Source organism: Notothenia rossii, assembly GCF_949606895.1.
Source record: "Notothenia rossii genome assembly, chromosome: 6".
NCBI lineage: Eukaryota > Metazoa > Chordata > Actinopteri > Perciformes > Nototheniidae > Notothenia > Notothenia rossii.
In genome coordinates, this window is record NC_136909.1 from 60,682,610 (window position 1) to 60,701,346 (window position 18,737).

An 18,737-nucleotide genomic window follows, 5' to 3' on the forward strand; every position below is an offset into this window, starting at 1 on the left:
TAAGTCGCTTTGGATAAAAGCGTCAGCTAAATGCAATGTAAATCTAAAATAGGGAAAAGGTTCCTCTAATCGACAATAACGAGTTGTAAAAGCATAAGAGCATGGAGCAAAGGGAATTATTTTACTTCCTCTTTAAGGATACAGCTCACTTCAAGTACCAAATGAGTCCCCTAAAGTCGGCCTGAGCCACAATATGAGTCATCCCTGAACCAAAACAGTTTCATAACTGTGCAGACACACAGCGCTGGCAGTCTAATGGGAAGCAGGACGGAAAGTGACAACCATCTTCCATTCGGTCGAGTTTGGGAGGACGTTTAACACGAGACGAGGCCGATGACCTATTGATGCGTAAAGCCGTAAAGACACACACACACACACACACACACACACACACACACACACACACACACACACACACACACACACACACACACACACACACACACACACACACACACACACACACACACACACACACACACACACACACACACACACACACACACACACACACACACACACACACACACACACACCTCTGGCACCAGGCATCCGTCCAGCTCCACTGCCAGTTAATATGGATGGTGATATAAACAGGACACTTCATCAGGTCCTATGGAGTTATGGCGAAATGAAGTCTACCCAGATCACCAGTCCCACGTGCCTTTCATCCCCCCCCCCGCGCCTTACATGACGGTGTTCTCCAGCTGCCGTAAGCTCATTCATTCCCCTAAAAGGATGCTGCATTTTTTCCCCTCGGGCTTAGGATATTAGTAGAGTCAAGCCTATTCAAAATAATCCTCCGGAGCTAAAAAAATAAATAAAAAAGGGATGTTGAAAAATGAGAGTGGGGGAGAAACTGGCGGCAGGTTCCCCAGATGCAGCGTATTACCATCTGCCTATGGAATGTCAGATATTTCCAGAGCTTCTTTAATAGCTTTCCTAATATGACACACAGCAGCTCCTGGGCCAGAGGGAGGGATGTAGACGAGCTCTGATCGCCTGACAAAACTTTACCAAAACACTTTTTGGGTCAGAACTCTAGGCAGAAGAAGACGTAATAGAGGAAGCAATACGAGAATTTCTTTCTTACAGAAATTTTAAATATTTCGAGTTGAGAAAATGTAAACTTGAAATACTCTACCATAACAATCCAAGAAAGTATCCTATGTCTCACCTGATTTATTACCTCAGTAAACAATTGTCCAATTAATGAATGATCATAAATGTTAGTTTCAAGTCTTCTTCAATACAGCATGATATTGGATGACTTGGGGACGATGTCCACTTGTTATACATTCTACGGAAAGGACACAAGATGACCATGAGGAAGAAGGACTATTTCAATCTATTTAAAGTATTTATTTTCTATTCTGAAAGCCAGTTAGGAGTCGGAATGAGCTATATTTTGATTTATATTATTTATTAGATAACAATAGATGTTCTTGCCGTTAGTTTAAATGAACCTTTTATTTAGTGTTCTAGTGTTCTCCTTATACTTCCATGATGCAATCACGCTAATGCAGAAGAAGGCGTGGCTAAATATAAACTCTGTTGTAAAAACGATAGACACGATTTGGGCACCTCGTGTTGTATGTATCGGAGACAGGTGATATTGGTAGTATTGGCAAATGTTTTTCTACCAGGGTGAAAGAAGGAAGGCTGAAGGAAAGAATGTCAACTCTTTGTTCTTTTGTTATTGACATAAAATGAAAAAAAGGATATTCTTGCCTGGACTTCGGTTTTTCCCTGCAAAGATGAGTTATCTGGTGCCTCAGCGGCAGTTTTATTTGGAGTTAATTTTCTGGTTTATTTCTTTGACTTTCGCAGCTACAGAGTCAATGGTTACTATGTATGTGTTTCTGTGAGATGACAACAGGGGTTCGCTCAGATAAACAGACACCTCTATGGTGTCCCAGCTTGGTTCACGAATCCTGCGTAACACGATTCTTTACAAAACTTAAAAATGGAGAAGCACCCGAGGAGATATTTATTGCTGTAGACTTTGATGTGTGATGGGAAAACACAGATAATGCCCTGAGAATGTGTCCGTACCTTTAGGTGGGAAGTAGGACTTGCTCTCCGCTTTGTGGGGCCAGTCCACCACCAGGTGCCCATAGCGACGGAAACTGTTGGTGATCTCATCTGTAAAACGAAGGAAATGCAAGAGGAAACTTGAATGTTATTTTCATGACATGATAAGATACTCATGTAATATGCATTTCAAAGACTATATGGAGAAACACACTCAGATACACACTCTGCTGAGATAGGCCCGCTTCTATCTTCTGCCGTGTTCCAGGCGCTGCATTAAATAGAAACACGGGCCGGGCACATCCAGACTCGTGCCGTGGAAACTCATGAATCTTTCAGCCAGCTAAGGGCACGTATTGTGCATCATGTGCTCGTTTAACAGCGTAGAGACCATGGGCAGTTCTGGTGGGGGGGGGTCAACAAGGACCAGTGCCCCCTGTAACACTGAGCTTGGACCCCCCTGTTGTCCCCCTCAGAAAGAAGAGTCTTAAGGCCCGGACACACCAGGCCGATTATCGGCGTCAGTGGGCGTCAGGCCGATGATGAGCGTCGACACGCCCTACTCAGATTGGTGTGTCCCGCACCGTCGGTTCTTTTCAGCCGGGCTGACGCCTTTTTGGCCGAAAACCCGCCGATTCGGCGGGCAGTCGGCCAAAGGCAGTCGGCAAAATAAATCACTCTGATTGGCTGTTCAGCTAGCGAATCAGTGCATAAGAAGCTAAACGGAAGTGAGGGACCCAAACAAACTATTAAGAAGGCAAATCTGAGATTTCATTTTGCTCCAGCTCTCAACACAGGTTCGGGAAAGCCCCATGAGCTTCTCGTTGTAGTGTGAAAATGGAACGCACACGCTATTTGTTGTTTGTTTAAATCACGTAGTCTGTTCTTCTTCTCTGTCTTCCGGTTGTTGCCTCTTTTGAATGACGAATACACACTACCGCCGCCTACTGGTAAGGAGAGTTATTGCCACTCACGCATGCGCAGTTCGTACGTGCTGGGCTGAAGTCTTTGCGGTGTGTTCCAGTGCAACACATGGCCAAGACGCAGGAGAATACGCCGTCGGCGTCGGCGAGTTCTCTGGTCACTGCTTGGTGTGTCAGGGTCTTTAGTGATAAGGCCCTGACACACCAAGCAGTCACCAGAGAACTCACCGACGCTGACACCGACTGTTGCGTCGGCGTGTTCTCCTGCGTCTTGGCCATGTGTCGCACTGGAACACACCGCAAAGACTTCAGCCGAATATTGCAGGAAATAGGCTCTCTGGCACATGAAGATACTTAGATTTAAAGGCCCGGATACACCAGGCCGAAATCGGCCGTTTTCGTTAGTCGGACGACAAAGCGTGCCCTGTCGCCCAAACTCAATTTGGTGTGTCCCGCACCGTCGGCCGTGACACGCCTTTGGCCTTTCATGGCCGACACACGGCCGATTCAACATGTTGAATCGGCCGTGCGTAGGCCACAGGCAGTCGGAAAAATAAATCACTCTGATTGGCTGTTCAGCTAGCGAATCAGTGCATGAGAAGTGAAACGGTTGCTTGAGAATGTCTTCCACAAGCAACACTCCAATGGCTGATAGCTCCAGTACCGCACGAAACATTTTTTTGATAGACGAGAGTGAAAACGGAATGCCCACGCTATTTGTTGTTTGTTTGTATGAATACACACTACCGCCGCCTGCTGGTAAGGAGAGTTATTGCCACTCACGCATGCGCAGTTCGTACGTGCTCGGCTGAAGTCTTTGCGGTGTGTTCCAGTGTAACACATAGCCAAGACGCAGGAGAACACACCGACGCAACAGTCGGCGTCAGCGTCGGCGAGTTTTCTGGTGACTGCTTGGTGTGTCAGGGCCTTTAGACGTTTCAAATTGTACAGCAAACCCATATAGTGATATAGTGACACTCATATAGTGATGCTATTAGGTACCTAAAGGAAGCTAATGTTCGGTGTGATGACGTTCACCATTCTAATTTAGCCGCTTGTAGCGACCACTGTTTTTAAGACAAGGCAAGGCTAAGTAAAAAGCTTCAGAAAATCCTGAGTCGGGGATTTACAGTACTGACTTATCTTATGTTGTAAAACAAAACATGAATATTTATTACGTTTGTGTTAACAACAGACCCTTTTTTGGGAATCTGACCAAAACCTAATTAAAAAAAATATTGACTTTAAGCTGAGGGATTTAGACTAATATATTGAAAGAATGTCCTCAATAAGGAGTGCTTTGAGTAGTTTTCAAATACTTGAGTGTAACTGTTAGCAGCAAAAAGCCAATGACAAGGTGCACTGTGAGGCTTCCAGTGTAAATGTACTATACCTTATTAGTATACATCTACAGCAGGCAGGAGCTAAAGCAGCCTGAAGTTAGCTGAGGAGCGTTCGCTGGATTAGTCATGGAAAACGATCCTCTGTTTACCTTCATCTATGTCAGGGGGGAGGCCTCCGACAAAGACCTTCCTGGAGTAGCGCTCCATCCTCTCTCCGTTCTGGCAGCGGGTCGGCGAGTTCAGGCCCGGGGTCAAAGAGGGGTCACCATGACCGTCGTCCAGGAAACCATCTTCAAAGGGAAAAAGACAGGAACGGCCTAGGAAGAGAGGAAAAGAGAAGGACACCAGGAAGAGAGACGGGGATCACAGGGGGAAGAAAGAGAGGTACAAGAGTGGGTAAGGAAAGAAAGGGAGAGAGGGTTACAGATTAATTAATGAAATACTGCAAACTATTTATATAGCAGAATCAGTTTGGAAGTAGAGATTACCTTCATAATTCTGATATGATACATGATGGTCCCCAGTGATAATATGTTCATGTTTGTTGTGGTGAAATCAAGTTACAATGTCAAATTCACGTCCCTCCACATAGGGGAAATTGCTCGGAAGTGTGAAATGTCACAACAGTTGTATATTTGGTCAATATTTAAGTGGATCTTTCGATGGTGTTGTAGCTTGTCCAAACATAATATGCATGTGCTATGCAGTTGTCTCTCTTTCTTTAGCAGGGATAACATTTGAATGATAGCAATCACAAAGCTATGAATCTAACTTCTGTCTCCTATACCCAATACAGCGGTGACCTTACAAGTCACATGGCAGATTCCCTCCTTGCTGAAGAAAGTCAAAATACACAAATCAAGAAATGAGCCACGTTGGAAGCACCCATCTTTTGCCATTCAGATGATGAATCACTACTGAGTCAGCGTAATTGTTCATTAAAGCGCTCCAGATTGATTTCAGAACAACCCCAACTAAACATGCTTTAACATTTAAAAAGGCTTGATTTGGTTGAGAAAGGAGCAAAAACAGATCATGTGTTTTTAATTTATTGTAAGCTTCTGTTATGTAAAATGGGATGTATTTGCATCCCTTGTTTGCCCTATTGTGTTTTTAATAAACACTGCGGCCGAAACACTGACTCAGAATAGAGAGAAAAGGAAATTGTAATTCAGAATTGTGTTCCCTCTCACCATCAAGCAAACCAAGTTCATTTACACAGACAGATTTCAGTGACCCTCGCCCCATCTTGATTAAATGCACAATGTGAAAAACTGTGTCAAAATTAACATGATTCCATTCAATCACAGCACAGATGAAAAGCACATGGTTACACCACGATAAACCCCCCCCCCCCCCTCAGCCTCGGAGACGGCGTGGCAAGCAGAACCCCCCCGAGAAAATGTTACCTCTTCTGCGGCCATAGCTCCGGGCTGCTTGTCAGCACATGGGGAGGGAGGGGGGGAGACAGGGAGAAGACACAGGGTTGGGACAGGAACAGGGGGAGGAAAAAAGATACAGAGACATGGGTTTTGTGGAAGTAAACCAAAACCGAGAACATCTCTACGGCAACATAGAAACCACAGATGGCTACACCTAAGCTTCGGGAGGGGGGGTGATTATCACCGCCTGGCACCCGCCCACGGTAAACCTGCTGCACCTGCCTTGGCAACAGTTGCCGGCAGATGCTGGGGGAGTGTGGCACGATAGGTGAGGTTTTGCCACGGAAACGGTGCGGATATTTAGCAGCATTATGCGACACAGCCATGGCAAGAGATCCTAATCTGGGTTTAATGAACCTGTAATTGCTCACATCCGTGATAATCTGCTGTGAATATTCACAAATGAGGCTATAAAGAGGAGTGCATGCAGGACCCAAGGTAAAGCAGGTTAGTCATTATCATGGCCTCGGTGAATTATTAAAGCTAGCTCTCAGATTGGGTACGGCAGGCCAGGTGTGAGTGGAAACTTCCCACAGGACAGGAGAGAGCCACAGGGCTTTAAAGAGGGGAGGGTAACATGCAGAGAGAGGTGGGGGCAATGGAGAGCAGGATATGATGATGGCATGGCTGAACGGATCTTTTTTTATAAATTATTTATATGTATTGACATTTTATGACTGGTGCAGTTTTGTGCAGTTACAGCACGAGTAGTCATGGCAACATCTTTAAGAGGGAGAGAAAAGATTTGGCAGAAAAATCAAGAAAAAATGCCAAGTCATTGTCTGGAGATTGATTATGTCTGCTCTACATTGATCTTTGACCTCTCACTTTCTGTAAGGCTGAAGGGATAAAATGCTGATGTGTCAATGCCCTGAATTAAATGAAGTCCAAGGAAATAAAGATAACAACTGAGCGTCCACCTGCCAAATAAACAACTTACTTAAATCCCCATGAGCAATCTCCATCTACTGAGGAAGACCAAGAGCTGCAGTTGAAAGCTTCTGTAAAAGCTAGTAAGCTGATTTTGAATGATGATGTTTTTTTCCCATTGCGGTCAATAGCTCGTTTCGGTTTTCCCACATATACAACCACCTAGTATCGGGTGCCAAACTTTCTAAAACCTAGGTCACGTGATGTCAAATGAGCGATTTTCATTTACAGAGGAAGACCAGGAGCTGCAGTTGAAAGCTTCAGCCAGAGGTATTAAGTGAATGTTTTAAATTGTCCCCCCATTGTGCTCATTACATGTTACTGTCTTCCCCCATTTACAATCACCTGTTAATTATCGTGTTCCAAACACTCTATTCTTAAGTCATGTGATGACAACTGAGCAAACTCCATCCACTAAAAAAGACTTGTATGCTCACTTGAAGCTCAAGAAGACGATAGTAAGTGGACTTTAAAGTTATTTTCCAAAGTGTTTTTCACGTATGATGATAAAAAACACATATTGGGCATCACAAATCTTGTTTCAGGATTGTGTTTGAGGGTTTCTCTAAAATCTTCTCACAAACATGTGTAATTTGAATCTGCTGTGCCACTAATTCAAGCCACACTGGAGACAAAATGTGCCTTAAGACAGGGCAAATTCAAACAAACAGCAGGAGGGGAATAGATCCTCTGGGTCCTCTAAACGCATCAGTCACAAAGCAGACTCATCACCTCAAAAACCAATTTGGGCCTTTTCATTGTGAGAGGCCCATTGTGTAACTCGTCTCTCTGGTTTCTCTCTGGAATATATTGTCTCTGAGCCTCTTCTCCCTTGCTATGTTTTCATTAAAAAAGATCTAGCTGTCCAATCCCAAAAAAACAAACTAAACCAGCCTCTCTGTTGCCCTCTCACCGTCTGCCAGAAACAAAGTCACCTAGCAACCAGGGCAAAATTAAGAAAGGGTAATGTGGGAAACATTCCAATGAGGGAAAGGAGGAAAGGGAAAAGTGAGGGTTAAGAATAAGGACCAGAGGTGGAAAGAGTACTCAGATATTGTACTTAAGTAAAGACATAACAAAGTGTAGGAATACTCTGTTAAAAGTGAAAGTCCTGCATTCAAAATGTTTCTCAAGTAAAAGTACAAAAGTATTAGCATCAAAATATACTCAAAGTACCAAAAGTCAAATGAATCATTGTGCAGAATGGCCGAGTTCGCAATCTTATACTGTATATTATATGTTTTGATCATAATTATTGATGTGCTTACGTGGAAAGTGGCAGCTAATTTGAATTACTTTATTTTCTGCTGAGTCATGTGAGTTTAATCTAGTTGTAACTAAAGTCTTGTTTAAGTGTTGATCATATGTTGTTTATCATTAGTCTATATCTGCAAAGTAACTCAAGGTACTACAGCAATGTAATGGAGTCAAAGTACACTTTGTATCTCTGATTTGTATTGGGGTAGAAGTACAAAGTAGCATAACATGGAAATACTCAAATAAAGTACCTCAGTACCTAATTGTACTTAAGTACAGTACTTGAGTGAATGTACTTGGTTACTTTAAACCACTGATAAGCACCAACTATAAGCCGTGTGGTGTCTGGGTGAGGGAGAAAATGTTTGGGTAATTCCTCTGGGCATGATGAGTTTGAGGTCTTGGCTTCAAAGCTTCATACACTTCAACCAAGCTGTCAAGTGAATAACACCAATACATCTGAATGAAGGACCTTCACTTACTATACTACACTCTTTCTTCTTCACTTCAAGTGCTAACACCATCCGGAGAAACTCGAGGCCCTTAAAGGGTTCTCACAGCGTGAAGCCTCAAAGCTAATGGGACCAAATGAAGGAGAAACAGAGTAAAACACTTTATAGGAGAAACCAAAGATTCCCTGTCTGCACACATCACAGGCTACAGCGGAGGAGAACTGCTCTGACAGATTTGGAGGATCTGCCTGAGAGCAATACCATGACAGAACAGTGGAAATCACTCCGGGACAGGTTCTCAGGGGATGCAGACGATGAAAAGAACAATGAGGAGGAGCACCATTGTTGTCAAGATTCAGGGAGAAAGTTATTGTTATGTTGGATATCCTCTGCCTTTATCCGACTGCACACACCGTCGGCTGATTTAACATGCAAGAGGACACAAGGGCTTCACTGGTTTGGTTTGATCACCAGTCAGTCCAGACATCCCTGCTATTTTGCTGAGGTTTGAACAAAAAGACTAGAAAAATGAAAGCTCCTAAATTAATTTATGGAGATGGACAAACATGGGTGTTTAAAACCCTAAGAAATCACACCCAGACCCAATCTAAACATAAATGGTGCAGTGATGACGTATCTTTTGTAGGCAGACCCGGAAGTTAGCATCACTAGTGCTCCATCGGAAAAAAAATAAGCTCTGGGGCAAACACACGTTTATGATACTTACACATTTTATTCAGCAGGATAATCTCCACATATTAACACCACTTTTATAGTCGCTGAAGCATAAATGCAGAAGTAATAAACAAACATTAAGTTATAAATAAACTACATCATGGTCACATGACTTCATGTCAATAGCGCTAAGCTAAAGGTGGTTAATGCTCTGCGTGATGACATTTACGTAGTAGTCTCATTTGGTCACTTGACTGCAGTTTAAATGACGTGCAGAAGTTTCGGACAATCACCAGTGGGGTGTTTACAGACACATTTTATGTTGTAGAACAAAATTTGAAAAGCTCTTTAGCTTGTCTTAACCATAGACTGTATAGGTCTTAACCAAAGACCAATTTTCAGGCATCTAACCAAAAATGCATTAAAAAAACCATAGACTGTTTTAATGACACAAAGAAGCTTCGGACATTTAAGAGTTTGGAATGTACTGACGTATTTTATGCGAAACAAAATGGTAAAATGTCTGAAGCTTGCGTTCAGACAAAAACACATTAAAAAAAGAAGCGTTAACTTCAAGTTGTGAGAATCGGAGGAGGTTAAATGCTTAGTAATTTCCGGGCTTTAGAATTCAATCCTACACCACTCTATAAAGAGCATTTAGAAGGTTGATGGAAAACGTTGTGGCATCCATGTAGCAACATATCGGGTAAAGACCTGAGTACTCTGTGACTCTGTCACTGCTGGTCATCTGCTGTGTTGGGGGGGATCTAGTCTTACATGCTGGGGTATTTTTGAAAGTGCTATTCACAGGTCGACCGTGCTTCGCCCCATTGCTGAGAGGTCTGCCCTAGGTTTGCGGTGTCAGGGAATCCAGACCTCGGCAAAGGGTAGGCAGGTGTGCCCAGCAGGGTTAATTTTGTCACACAAAAAAACAATGGCTAAATCTGGTTGTCGCAACCTTTTTGACGATGATTCACACAAGACGATGACGATGCGGCACAGAAGTCATTAATGAAAAATGTTGGTTATTGAGCTGATAGTGGCCAGTTCAAAAACCCAGTCTAAAATTGAATGTTGCAGGAATGATTCCTGAAACCTGGAAATGATTTAGCATTTTACAACATCCAGTTGCCTCGTCTTGAAGTCAATTATTTTGTTCAAATTGTCTTAGATTATACGCCTGAAATAAGATATGTAGGTAACACAAATTTAAGAGATTTTCATGTTTTGTCCAGGACATAAAATACGTCAGTATATACTGCACTTGTTATTGTCCGAAGCCATTACGAGTCATAAAAACGGCGGTTGCTACCAAGAAACAAAATGTACTAATAATATTAACACCGAACGCTAGCCGCCTTTAGCTTAGCGGTGATGATGTGCAGCAACTTTAGCTTTTTAATTCTGGTGATTGTAGAGACTATCCTGCTTAACAAAACATGTTGATGGCTCCTTGCAATGCTTACTTTCTAGTTAGCCCACACAAGTACATCATCACAGCACCGCTCTATGAACACTGACCTGGCCCACTGTGGTGAGGGGGTGAATGTGTTTCATTGGAACGCACCGCAGAAACATTTCCCACTCCCTAATTCCTTCAAAGGACCAAAAGCAACTTCAACACTTTCATTCGTAAAACTGAGACGATTCTGATGAATTCCAGATGGAACAGAAGATGATAGGCAGTACAATAAAATATGACTTACTATTCAGTGGCATGATGTGTTCTGCTCCAGGATGATGGAAGTTGAGGCCCATGCGTCCTGTTGTAGAAAAAAAGGAAAGGGAAATCACTTATAAAAGCCACTCTGTTGACAGACATTACATTTAATCGTCCATTCTTTGTTGACAATGTGAAAATGCAGGCCAAGATAAAATGTTTAACATGAAATGAGTAAACAATCATTACCCAATGATTCAATGGCACAAAGGAGAACCATAAACTACAGATGGAAAAATCAAGATGGAAACATTCTTTTGTTTTCACATCCCTCATTTACAAAAGCCCCCGCGTACAAAAACAAAGGCATCTGTAATGCTACAAATTCAACAGAGCATGCATTCTGCAATGGTGACAACGTGTGCATGGTACAATAGCCCATCTGTCAGCTTTTGTGGGGAGACGGGTGGTGTGGGACTAAATGGAATGTCTTCCTGGTTATCTTGGTCTCATCATCCTATCCATACAGGCGACAACAAGAGAGATACACACAAATGCGAGGGTCTGGATACTTTAAATTGCACTTGCATGAAGTACTAATCCTCAGTCAGTGTATAACTTACTGAAGAACATGGTTGGCACACTCCCAGTTTGGGGGAGAATTCAGGAGTTACTACACAGAAATTAAGCAATTTCCATGCTTCCAAAACACGTCAAAGCTGTGAATGGTGGCAGTAGCAAAACAGATTTTAGCCACCTACAAAAAAGCCTATCAAGAAATTCAATATCAGTTGAAGTGTAAGATATTGAGCGTATTAAATATGTTTATTTTACCGTAATACAGCTATAAAGTCTATATTTCTGGCGGGGAACACAAACTCTAATCAATCGAGGTAGAGGTGGGACCAGCGACTCCGGTAAAAGTGTTTGTTAATTTTTCAATGGAGTTTAGTGGATTTAGTGAAAGAGTAGATGGTTCCCTTTTAAATAGAGCTGTATTATGGCATCTACTGTAGTTAATACACTGACAATGGATATACCTTTTATACGAACCCACTTCAAAACATTCAAATTATCCCTGTAAGCCGTTGTAAAAATATCCTGGATTTACACAAAACTCACTGTCTCAATGTCAACATCATCTAAAGTGGCAGCCACAAAGACACACCCTTCATCCTTTACCACTTCAAATTAGTGCTCTGTCAAAATCCGCCTAGACAAGTGTTACTAAACACACAACAAACAAGCAGCCTGGATAACGTCATTCAGGAAGGACAAAGCAACTGGGATACACATCGATATTATTTTCTCCTTACGTGGACATGTGTGACTGGTCAGCTTTCTGTCCCCAGAGTCCGAACTACACATGGTAAAGCAGCGTTTAGTTATTATGCTCCAAATATCTGGAACAAACTCCCAGAAACCTGCAGGTCCACTGCAACTCTGACTACTTTTAAATCCAGGCTGAAGACTTATCTTTTTGTCGCTACTTTTAATTGAAACTGAACCGTTGTGTTCATCAGTAAAGTGGAACTTCTGTGTGAGCTATTCATATCTTAAACTGCACTGTAACTTTTTATTCATGTAATTTTTATTCATGTATTATTTCTTTTAATGTTTCTTTTATTATCTTTTCTTTTTAATGACTGTTTTTAAATGCCTTGGTCTGAATGTCTTTCATTTTTTTAAAGCACCTTGAATTGCCTTGTGTTGAAAGGTGCTATATAAATAAACTTGCCTTGCCTTGAGATGAATAAAAAACCATTTCTTAAAAAAGTAAAACTGTGGTGGTCAAAAGGAACAACTGTAACTAATATCTTGCATCAATTCCACATTTATTTTCTCAATGGACTTTGAGAGACTGACCAGCTGTATGCAAGCTCAAATGGAGCAAACAAGATGACATGTCAATATTTTCCAAATTTTTCCGAGGAAGACAAATAGTTGAGACAGCAGGGGGGGGGGGGGGGGGGCTCTTCCTGGCCTGCAAACAAGCCAGTTAGACCTGTTTGAAAACCAGGGAGGGAGGGTAGTGGGAGGACAGGGGGGGTCCACCCTGCAGCGCCACAGATGTGGATCACACACACACACACACACACACACACACACACACACACACACACACACACACACACACACACACACACACACACACACACACACACACACACACACACACACACACACACACACACACACACACACACACACACACACACACACACACACACACACACACACACACACACACACACACACACACACACACACACACACACACACACACACACACCTGACATGGCCTTGTGTCAAATTATCTTTGCTCTCTTATCATGTGGAAATTAAAATGTTGTTAAATACTAGATAAAACCATAACGAGGGAGTCTTGACACCGAGAGGTTTTTAACTCGCTATCATGTGTATTGGTTAATGTGTGGGTGGTGTATGTAGTGTTTAAGGCCAGATGTCTGACTGCCTCAAATGTTCTTCACAGAATCCCTCCTAGTTACAGAGCAGTCTGTTCCTCATGATATAGTACCACTGGATTTAAATTCATAACACTGCATTACCAGTACTCGATAAATTGACATTACACTTAACAGACACTTTTATTTAAAGCATCTTAAAAAAAGATCCAATATACAATATATATATATATATATAATATATATACAGATACAAACTAAAAACAGCAAGATACCAGTACATTTGTAGTTTTTTGTGTGTGAGGTTTAATGGCCAAGGTGCAGTTGCAACTGGGGGTTTTCAGTCTGCTACGGAACATGTGTAGACTTTCAGAAGTCCTGATATCAATGTGGAGCTCGTTCCACCATTTTGGAGCCAGGATAGCAAAAAGGTGAGTTTTGTTTTGGGGTATCTGGGTCCGATTGTCGATGTAGAGCAGAGTGCACATGCTGGTTCAAAATTAATCTTATTATTGTATCGTTCTTCCTTGCAATTTGGGGTTCAGTTTAATGCCCAAAGACAATTTAACATGTTGACAGCAGGGGCCTGGGGTCAAACCACTGCACCTCCAGAGCCACAGCAACCCACTGAACAGATTAACATTCAAAAGGATTGACTTTGCTTATTGGAGGGCAAAAGTCACAACAAACAGTGTGTTCAGTGCTTCCCATTCGGTCAACACCAGTCATTTTGGGTGACAGAGGGGGACAGTTGCCCTCATGAAGCCTTTAAATAGCTCTGGGCATGTGCCATCTGCTTTCCTGAAGGAGTTGAGTAGCAGGGCCTGAGGGGCTCCTGAGTTGTTGCTGCTGCTATTCTGGTGATATTTCCTCACAGAGAGCCTGAGCTATACTCGACCTCCCCATGATGGTAGCACGATCACTCAGGAGACTTAATCTCTACCCACCTGTCTGACAGTACCTCCCTTTCACACAGCTCTCAATCTGACTGGACAGTGACCTCACCATGAACGCTTTCGTATAAATGAAATAAAGAGGAGGGGATGGATTAGCTGCATATAGCCAGTGGCCCCTAATTTGGGATCTGGTGACCAAGCTTTTTCCACAGGTTTTTGGAAGACTGTGGCAGGTGGACCCAGACCCTCTAGGGCAGGGGTGTCAAATATACGGGCTGACTTTGCAAAGTGTAAATATCACAGAGAAGACATTAACTGCAACTTTCACAACTTTGATGTATTTTGTATGTATAAATTGTATACATTCACAAGGCAGGGGGAAAACATAACCTTCTTTCTTAATAGTTCCCACTAGTTTGTATGGTGGTGTGTCAGTTCAGGTGGTCAGGATTACTATACAGATGTGGAAATTATTGTTAAATAATTGCATTTGTAAAAAGATACTTCATTACATGTTAACATTTTGTAATTGTGTACACTAGAACAGATGAAACACTTTGATTGTATAGGTTATTATGCTATGATTTTACTGGTCTGGCCCACTTGAGATCAAATTTGGATATATGTGGCCCCTGAACTAAAATGAGTTTGACACACCTGCTCTAGGGAGCTCTGGGGCATTCTTCTTTGGAAGAACATTTAGTAGATCATAAAGGTAAATAAAAGTATGTAGTCAAATGTGAGAGCAAAATAAGGGGCTGTCTATAAAGAAAGATAAACTCTTGTAAACATTTATCTTTAAAGACAATGTTTGTATAGACATGCATGGTGAAAAATAAACACAATATTGATAGTAAACAAGGCAGTGTTCATGTTTCCCCTGGCTAGACCCCTTGGAATAAGGTGGGCGCAGCCTTTCCCACAAGGAGGGAGCATTACGTCTATATCCACCAAGCCCCCAGGAAGTGTGCGAACTGTTGTAGAATATTTTTTTGTAATGGCCAATGGTGGTACTATAACTTTATCGCCAGTCACGTCATGCCATAAGTGATGCGATTCAGCCAAAAGATAGTTTTTGCCCATTGGCTAATATTGGGAAAGGGACATCTGTACATCAGAGTGAATATCCCTTATTTAGAGCATTAGCTCATTATGTTGTAAAATGCACTTATAGGTCAATTCATGGGACCAATGTGTTCAGAAGATCATGGGAATTTCCACATATATACCAACCAATATTTATGAGAATGAATGAGGCCCCACCTCCAAAGCTGTATCAAGTCCTCAATAACGTCTCTCAGAAGCTCAGAGGTCTGGGCCAAAAACACCTTTACTCTTTTTCATTGTTAAATTTCGAAGCCTCATATTTCAATGAATAGTTTTAATCCAACCCTGACTGAAACACTGTTCTGCTGATTATTGAGAGAGTATAGCAATAACTTTTGGTTAGTAGCTGAATGGCAGACACCCTCATGGCAACATCTTCAATTTGTTGTAAATCTAGTGGATTAACCACTGAGTCACTGGCAAAACAACCCTATCCATCAATGTGTTGAACACAGTAGGTTGTACTATTGGTGCACAGTTTTCAAAAATAAAATAGGTAGCATTGGTAAACATGGACTGACTATAGGAAACTATTTAAGCCTACATGAGTGCTGTGCCTTAGTATCTAAGAGGATACATTTGTATTAGTTTTTTCATGTGGCTGATCACCTACGACTGTGACCCAGGTAGAACCCTACTCGCCAGCTTTGGTCCCGTTTCACTCCCTCTACTGCACATTATAGCACATACTTAGGCCCCCTGGTAACACCTTGAGGAGAAAGCTCCTGCAGAAGTTATGAGAGTGGGTGTGCCAGCAGCGAGGTGTGGAAATGTGAGCGCTGATGAAAAAACACCTCAGCAGCAGGGTGCCCCAAAGCTGCAATTATTGCTGACTACTGCCAAAGAGACTTTCAATCACCAACACTACAATGACAATACCCACCGAGGGGCATGTGTTGTGCACAGAGCTGACAGAAGACTGAGTGGGATGGATGTTCCTGTAAGAACCTGGTGAGAGAGTTATTCGTGTGACTGTTTTTTCAGAATGGCCCACTTCTCTCCTTATATACCAGCTCCAGCTGAACCCAACAACCCTCCACAAGACCATAAAATAAGGCCAAAGATCCTTTAGGTCTCATTCCATAACATTTAAAAACTATAAAATATTATGTGCCGTATAAAACACAATTGGTTAGGGAATATTTCTAGAATCAAATCCTTTAAAAATGCCAACCCCCCATTGCTATGTAAAAGTAGTAATCGTAAACCTAAGAAATAATAATAACACAGGATTTCCAGAATCCAGCAAAGCTTGATCCACAACTTGGCAGTGTTTCGATACTTCAGTAGTATTTCTGGACAAACCGTGATTTTAATAGCCAAAACATGCCCAGACTTGTTTTGTTGCCTGGACTGGATAAGCTTAGTCATGCTTACAGCAGTCATGCCTTTTCCACAATAACAAAATATAGCACTCTGACAGTGTAGTTTATAGGTAGCAAGGTGTGTGCTTAAACTTTAACACAGCTAACAAACGCATCATCTTATCTCCATACAGTCATTACTGGGTGTTGAAAGTAAAGAGGCATTCCTCCTATGTTTAGATTATCAGGTGTTGCTAACTTCAAGAGTTAAACGGTTGAGAGGTCAAGTCCACTTCCACAACTTCAGACTAATCAAGTGTTTCAAACCCCTCAGTGAACATAAACAAAGACACAAGACCATGAGCCCTTCTTACAAACAACAGGATGTTGACAAGGTAGTGTTTTCCTTGGTTAAAGGGTAACTTTGTTGTTGTTTTTCAACCTGGACTGTATTTTCACATGTTTTTGTGTCTACTCTGTGAACTGGATAAAAACTCCTTTACTTGTTCACGCCTAGTGAGTGAACAAGTAAAGGAGTTTTTATCTAAAAATGATATCCTGTCTAAACATCAGTCAGGCTTCAGAAAATAACATAGCACCATCACTGCCACAATGAAAGTGGTGAATGATATTAAGAGTATCTTAGACAATAAGCAGAGTTGTGCAGCTCTATTTATTGACTTGTCCAAAGCATTTGACACCGTTGATCATCGCATTTTGAAGCAGAGGCTACTCAGTATTGGCATATCCAGCCACACAGTAGGGTGGTTTGTGAACTACCTCTCTGAAAGGTCCCAATGTGTTCACTTTGATGGGCTGTCTTCTGAGTGGTTAAACATTGCTAATGGTGTTCCTCAAGGTTCTGTTTTAGGTCCACTTTTATTCTCCATCTATATCAACAGTTTAGGGGAAAATGTGGATGAAGCTACTTTACATTTTTATGCGGATGATACTGTGATGTATTGTGCAGGTTCCTCCATTCAGGAGGCTGTTGTTAAATTACAGGCTGTTTTTAACATTATTCAGACTCAGCTCGCTGAGCTTAAGCTTCTTTTAAATGTTGAGAAAACCAAGGTAATTCTCTTTTCTAAAGCTAAAAAGACTACAGACACTGCTTTGGATATTGTTACTATGCAAGGACAAGTACTCAAAGTGGTTACCTGTTATAAATACCTAGGTATCTAGCTTGATGATCGTCTTACTTTTAAACTTCAGGTCATTAATCTGCTTAAAAAGCTGAGGGTTAGACTAGGTTTCTTTTTCAGGAACAAGTCCTGTTTCTCATTTGAAGCCAGGAAAAGACTAGTCACTGTGACCTTTTTACCTGTGCTGGACTATGGTGATTTGATCTATATGAATGCACCTGCCCATTGCCTGGAAAAGTTAGATGCCGCCTATCACAGTGCTCTGAGATTTGTTACTAAATGTAAAGCACTTACTCATACCCTGTATGCCAAGGCAGGTCTGCCTTTACTAACTGTACGGAGGCTCACTCATTGGTACATGTTCATTTACAAAGCCATGTTGGGTAAACTACCTTTTTATATCTGCTCTCTGATCTCTCGACGAATTGAAAGTACTTATTGCCTGAGATCTCATAATGTGGTTTTATTAAATGTGCCAAGTGCTAGGACTGTCTTAGGGAAGAAAGCTTTTAGTTGTGCAGCTCCACTAACTTGGAACAGTCTGCAAACATGTTTAAAACCGAGCACTTTGGTTCCCCTGCATCATTTTAAAACTCGGCTGGGTGACATGCTGTTTGATACTCATGGTACCTGTCACTGTAAATAGAGTTTATAAACTGTACCCTGTACATTATGTTGTATGTCATCCTTATTGTTGTTCTGTTGTTTTTATGTTGAATGTGTAACTAATGTCCTGCAGGTCACCCTTGAAAAAGAGATCTTTTGATCTCAACGGGCTTTCACCTGGTTAAATAAAGGCTACAAACAAACAAACTGGAGCAATTTCACAGATTATTGTCCCCATTAGTCTCTTAGACATAAAACCTTGTATTGTTGTGGGCTGAAAAATAACATTGCGAGGGCTCCTCAACAAAAAACGTTGGGATGTTTTCATTGTACGATCTTAGAGAAACACACACACATTCTGCTGAACACATGTTTTGTTCGTCAGAATTTGCTGAAAAATATTTACACCACTTTTATGATTTTAGAAAGCTTAAATGCAATCAGCAAAAGTAAAGAAAGCTAATGCTAAATCACGGTCACATGGCCGCTCATCAACTTTGCTAAGCTAAAGGTGAATTGTGTTCAGTAAAAGGACAT

The 18,737-nt window shown here is 41.8% G+C and overlaps 1 protein-coding gene across 1 annotated transcript in view; it reads right to left on the reverse strand.

Moving 5' to 3' along the window:
• The window catches only part of cpeb3 (cytoplasmic polyadenylation element binding protein 3), a 52,105-nt gene that overhangs the window by 17,306 nt on the left and 16,062 nt on the right, over nt 1–18,737 (reverse strand). The window contains 4 exon segments of the mRNA XM_079688593.1: nt 2,056–2,145; nt 4,450–4,617; nt 5,710–5,733; nt 10,763–10,819. Of these exon segments, the coding sequence (XP_079544719.1) occupies nt 2,056–2,145; nt 4,450–4,617; nt 5,710–5,733; nt 10,763–10,819 (339 nt within the window).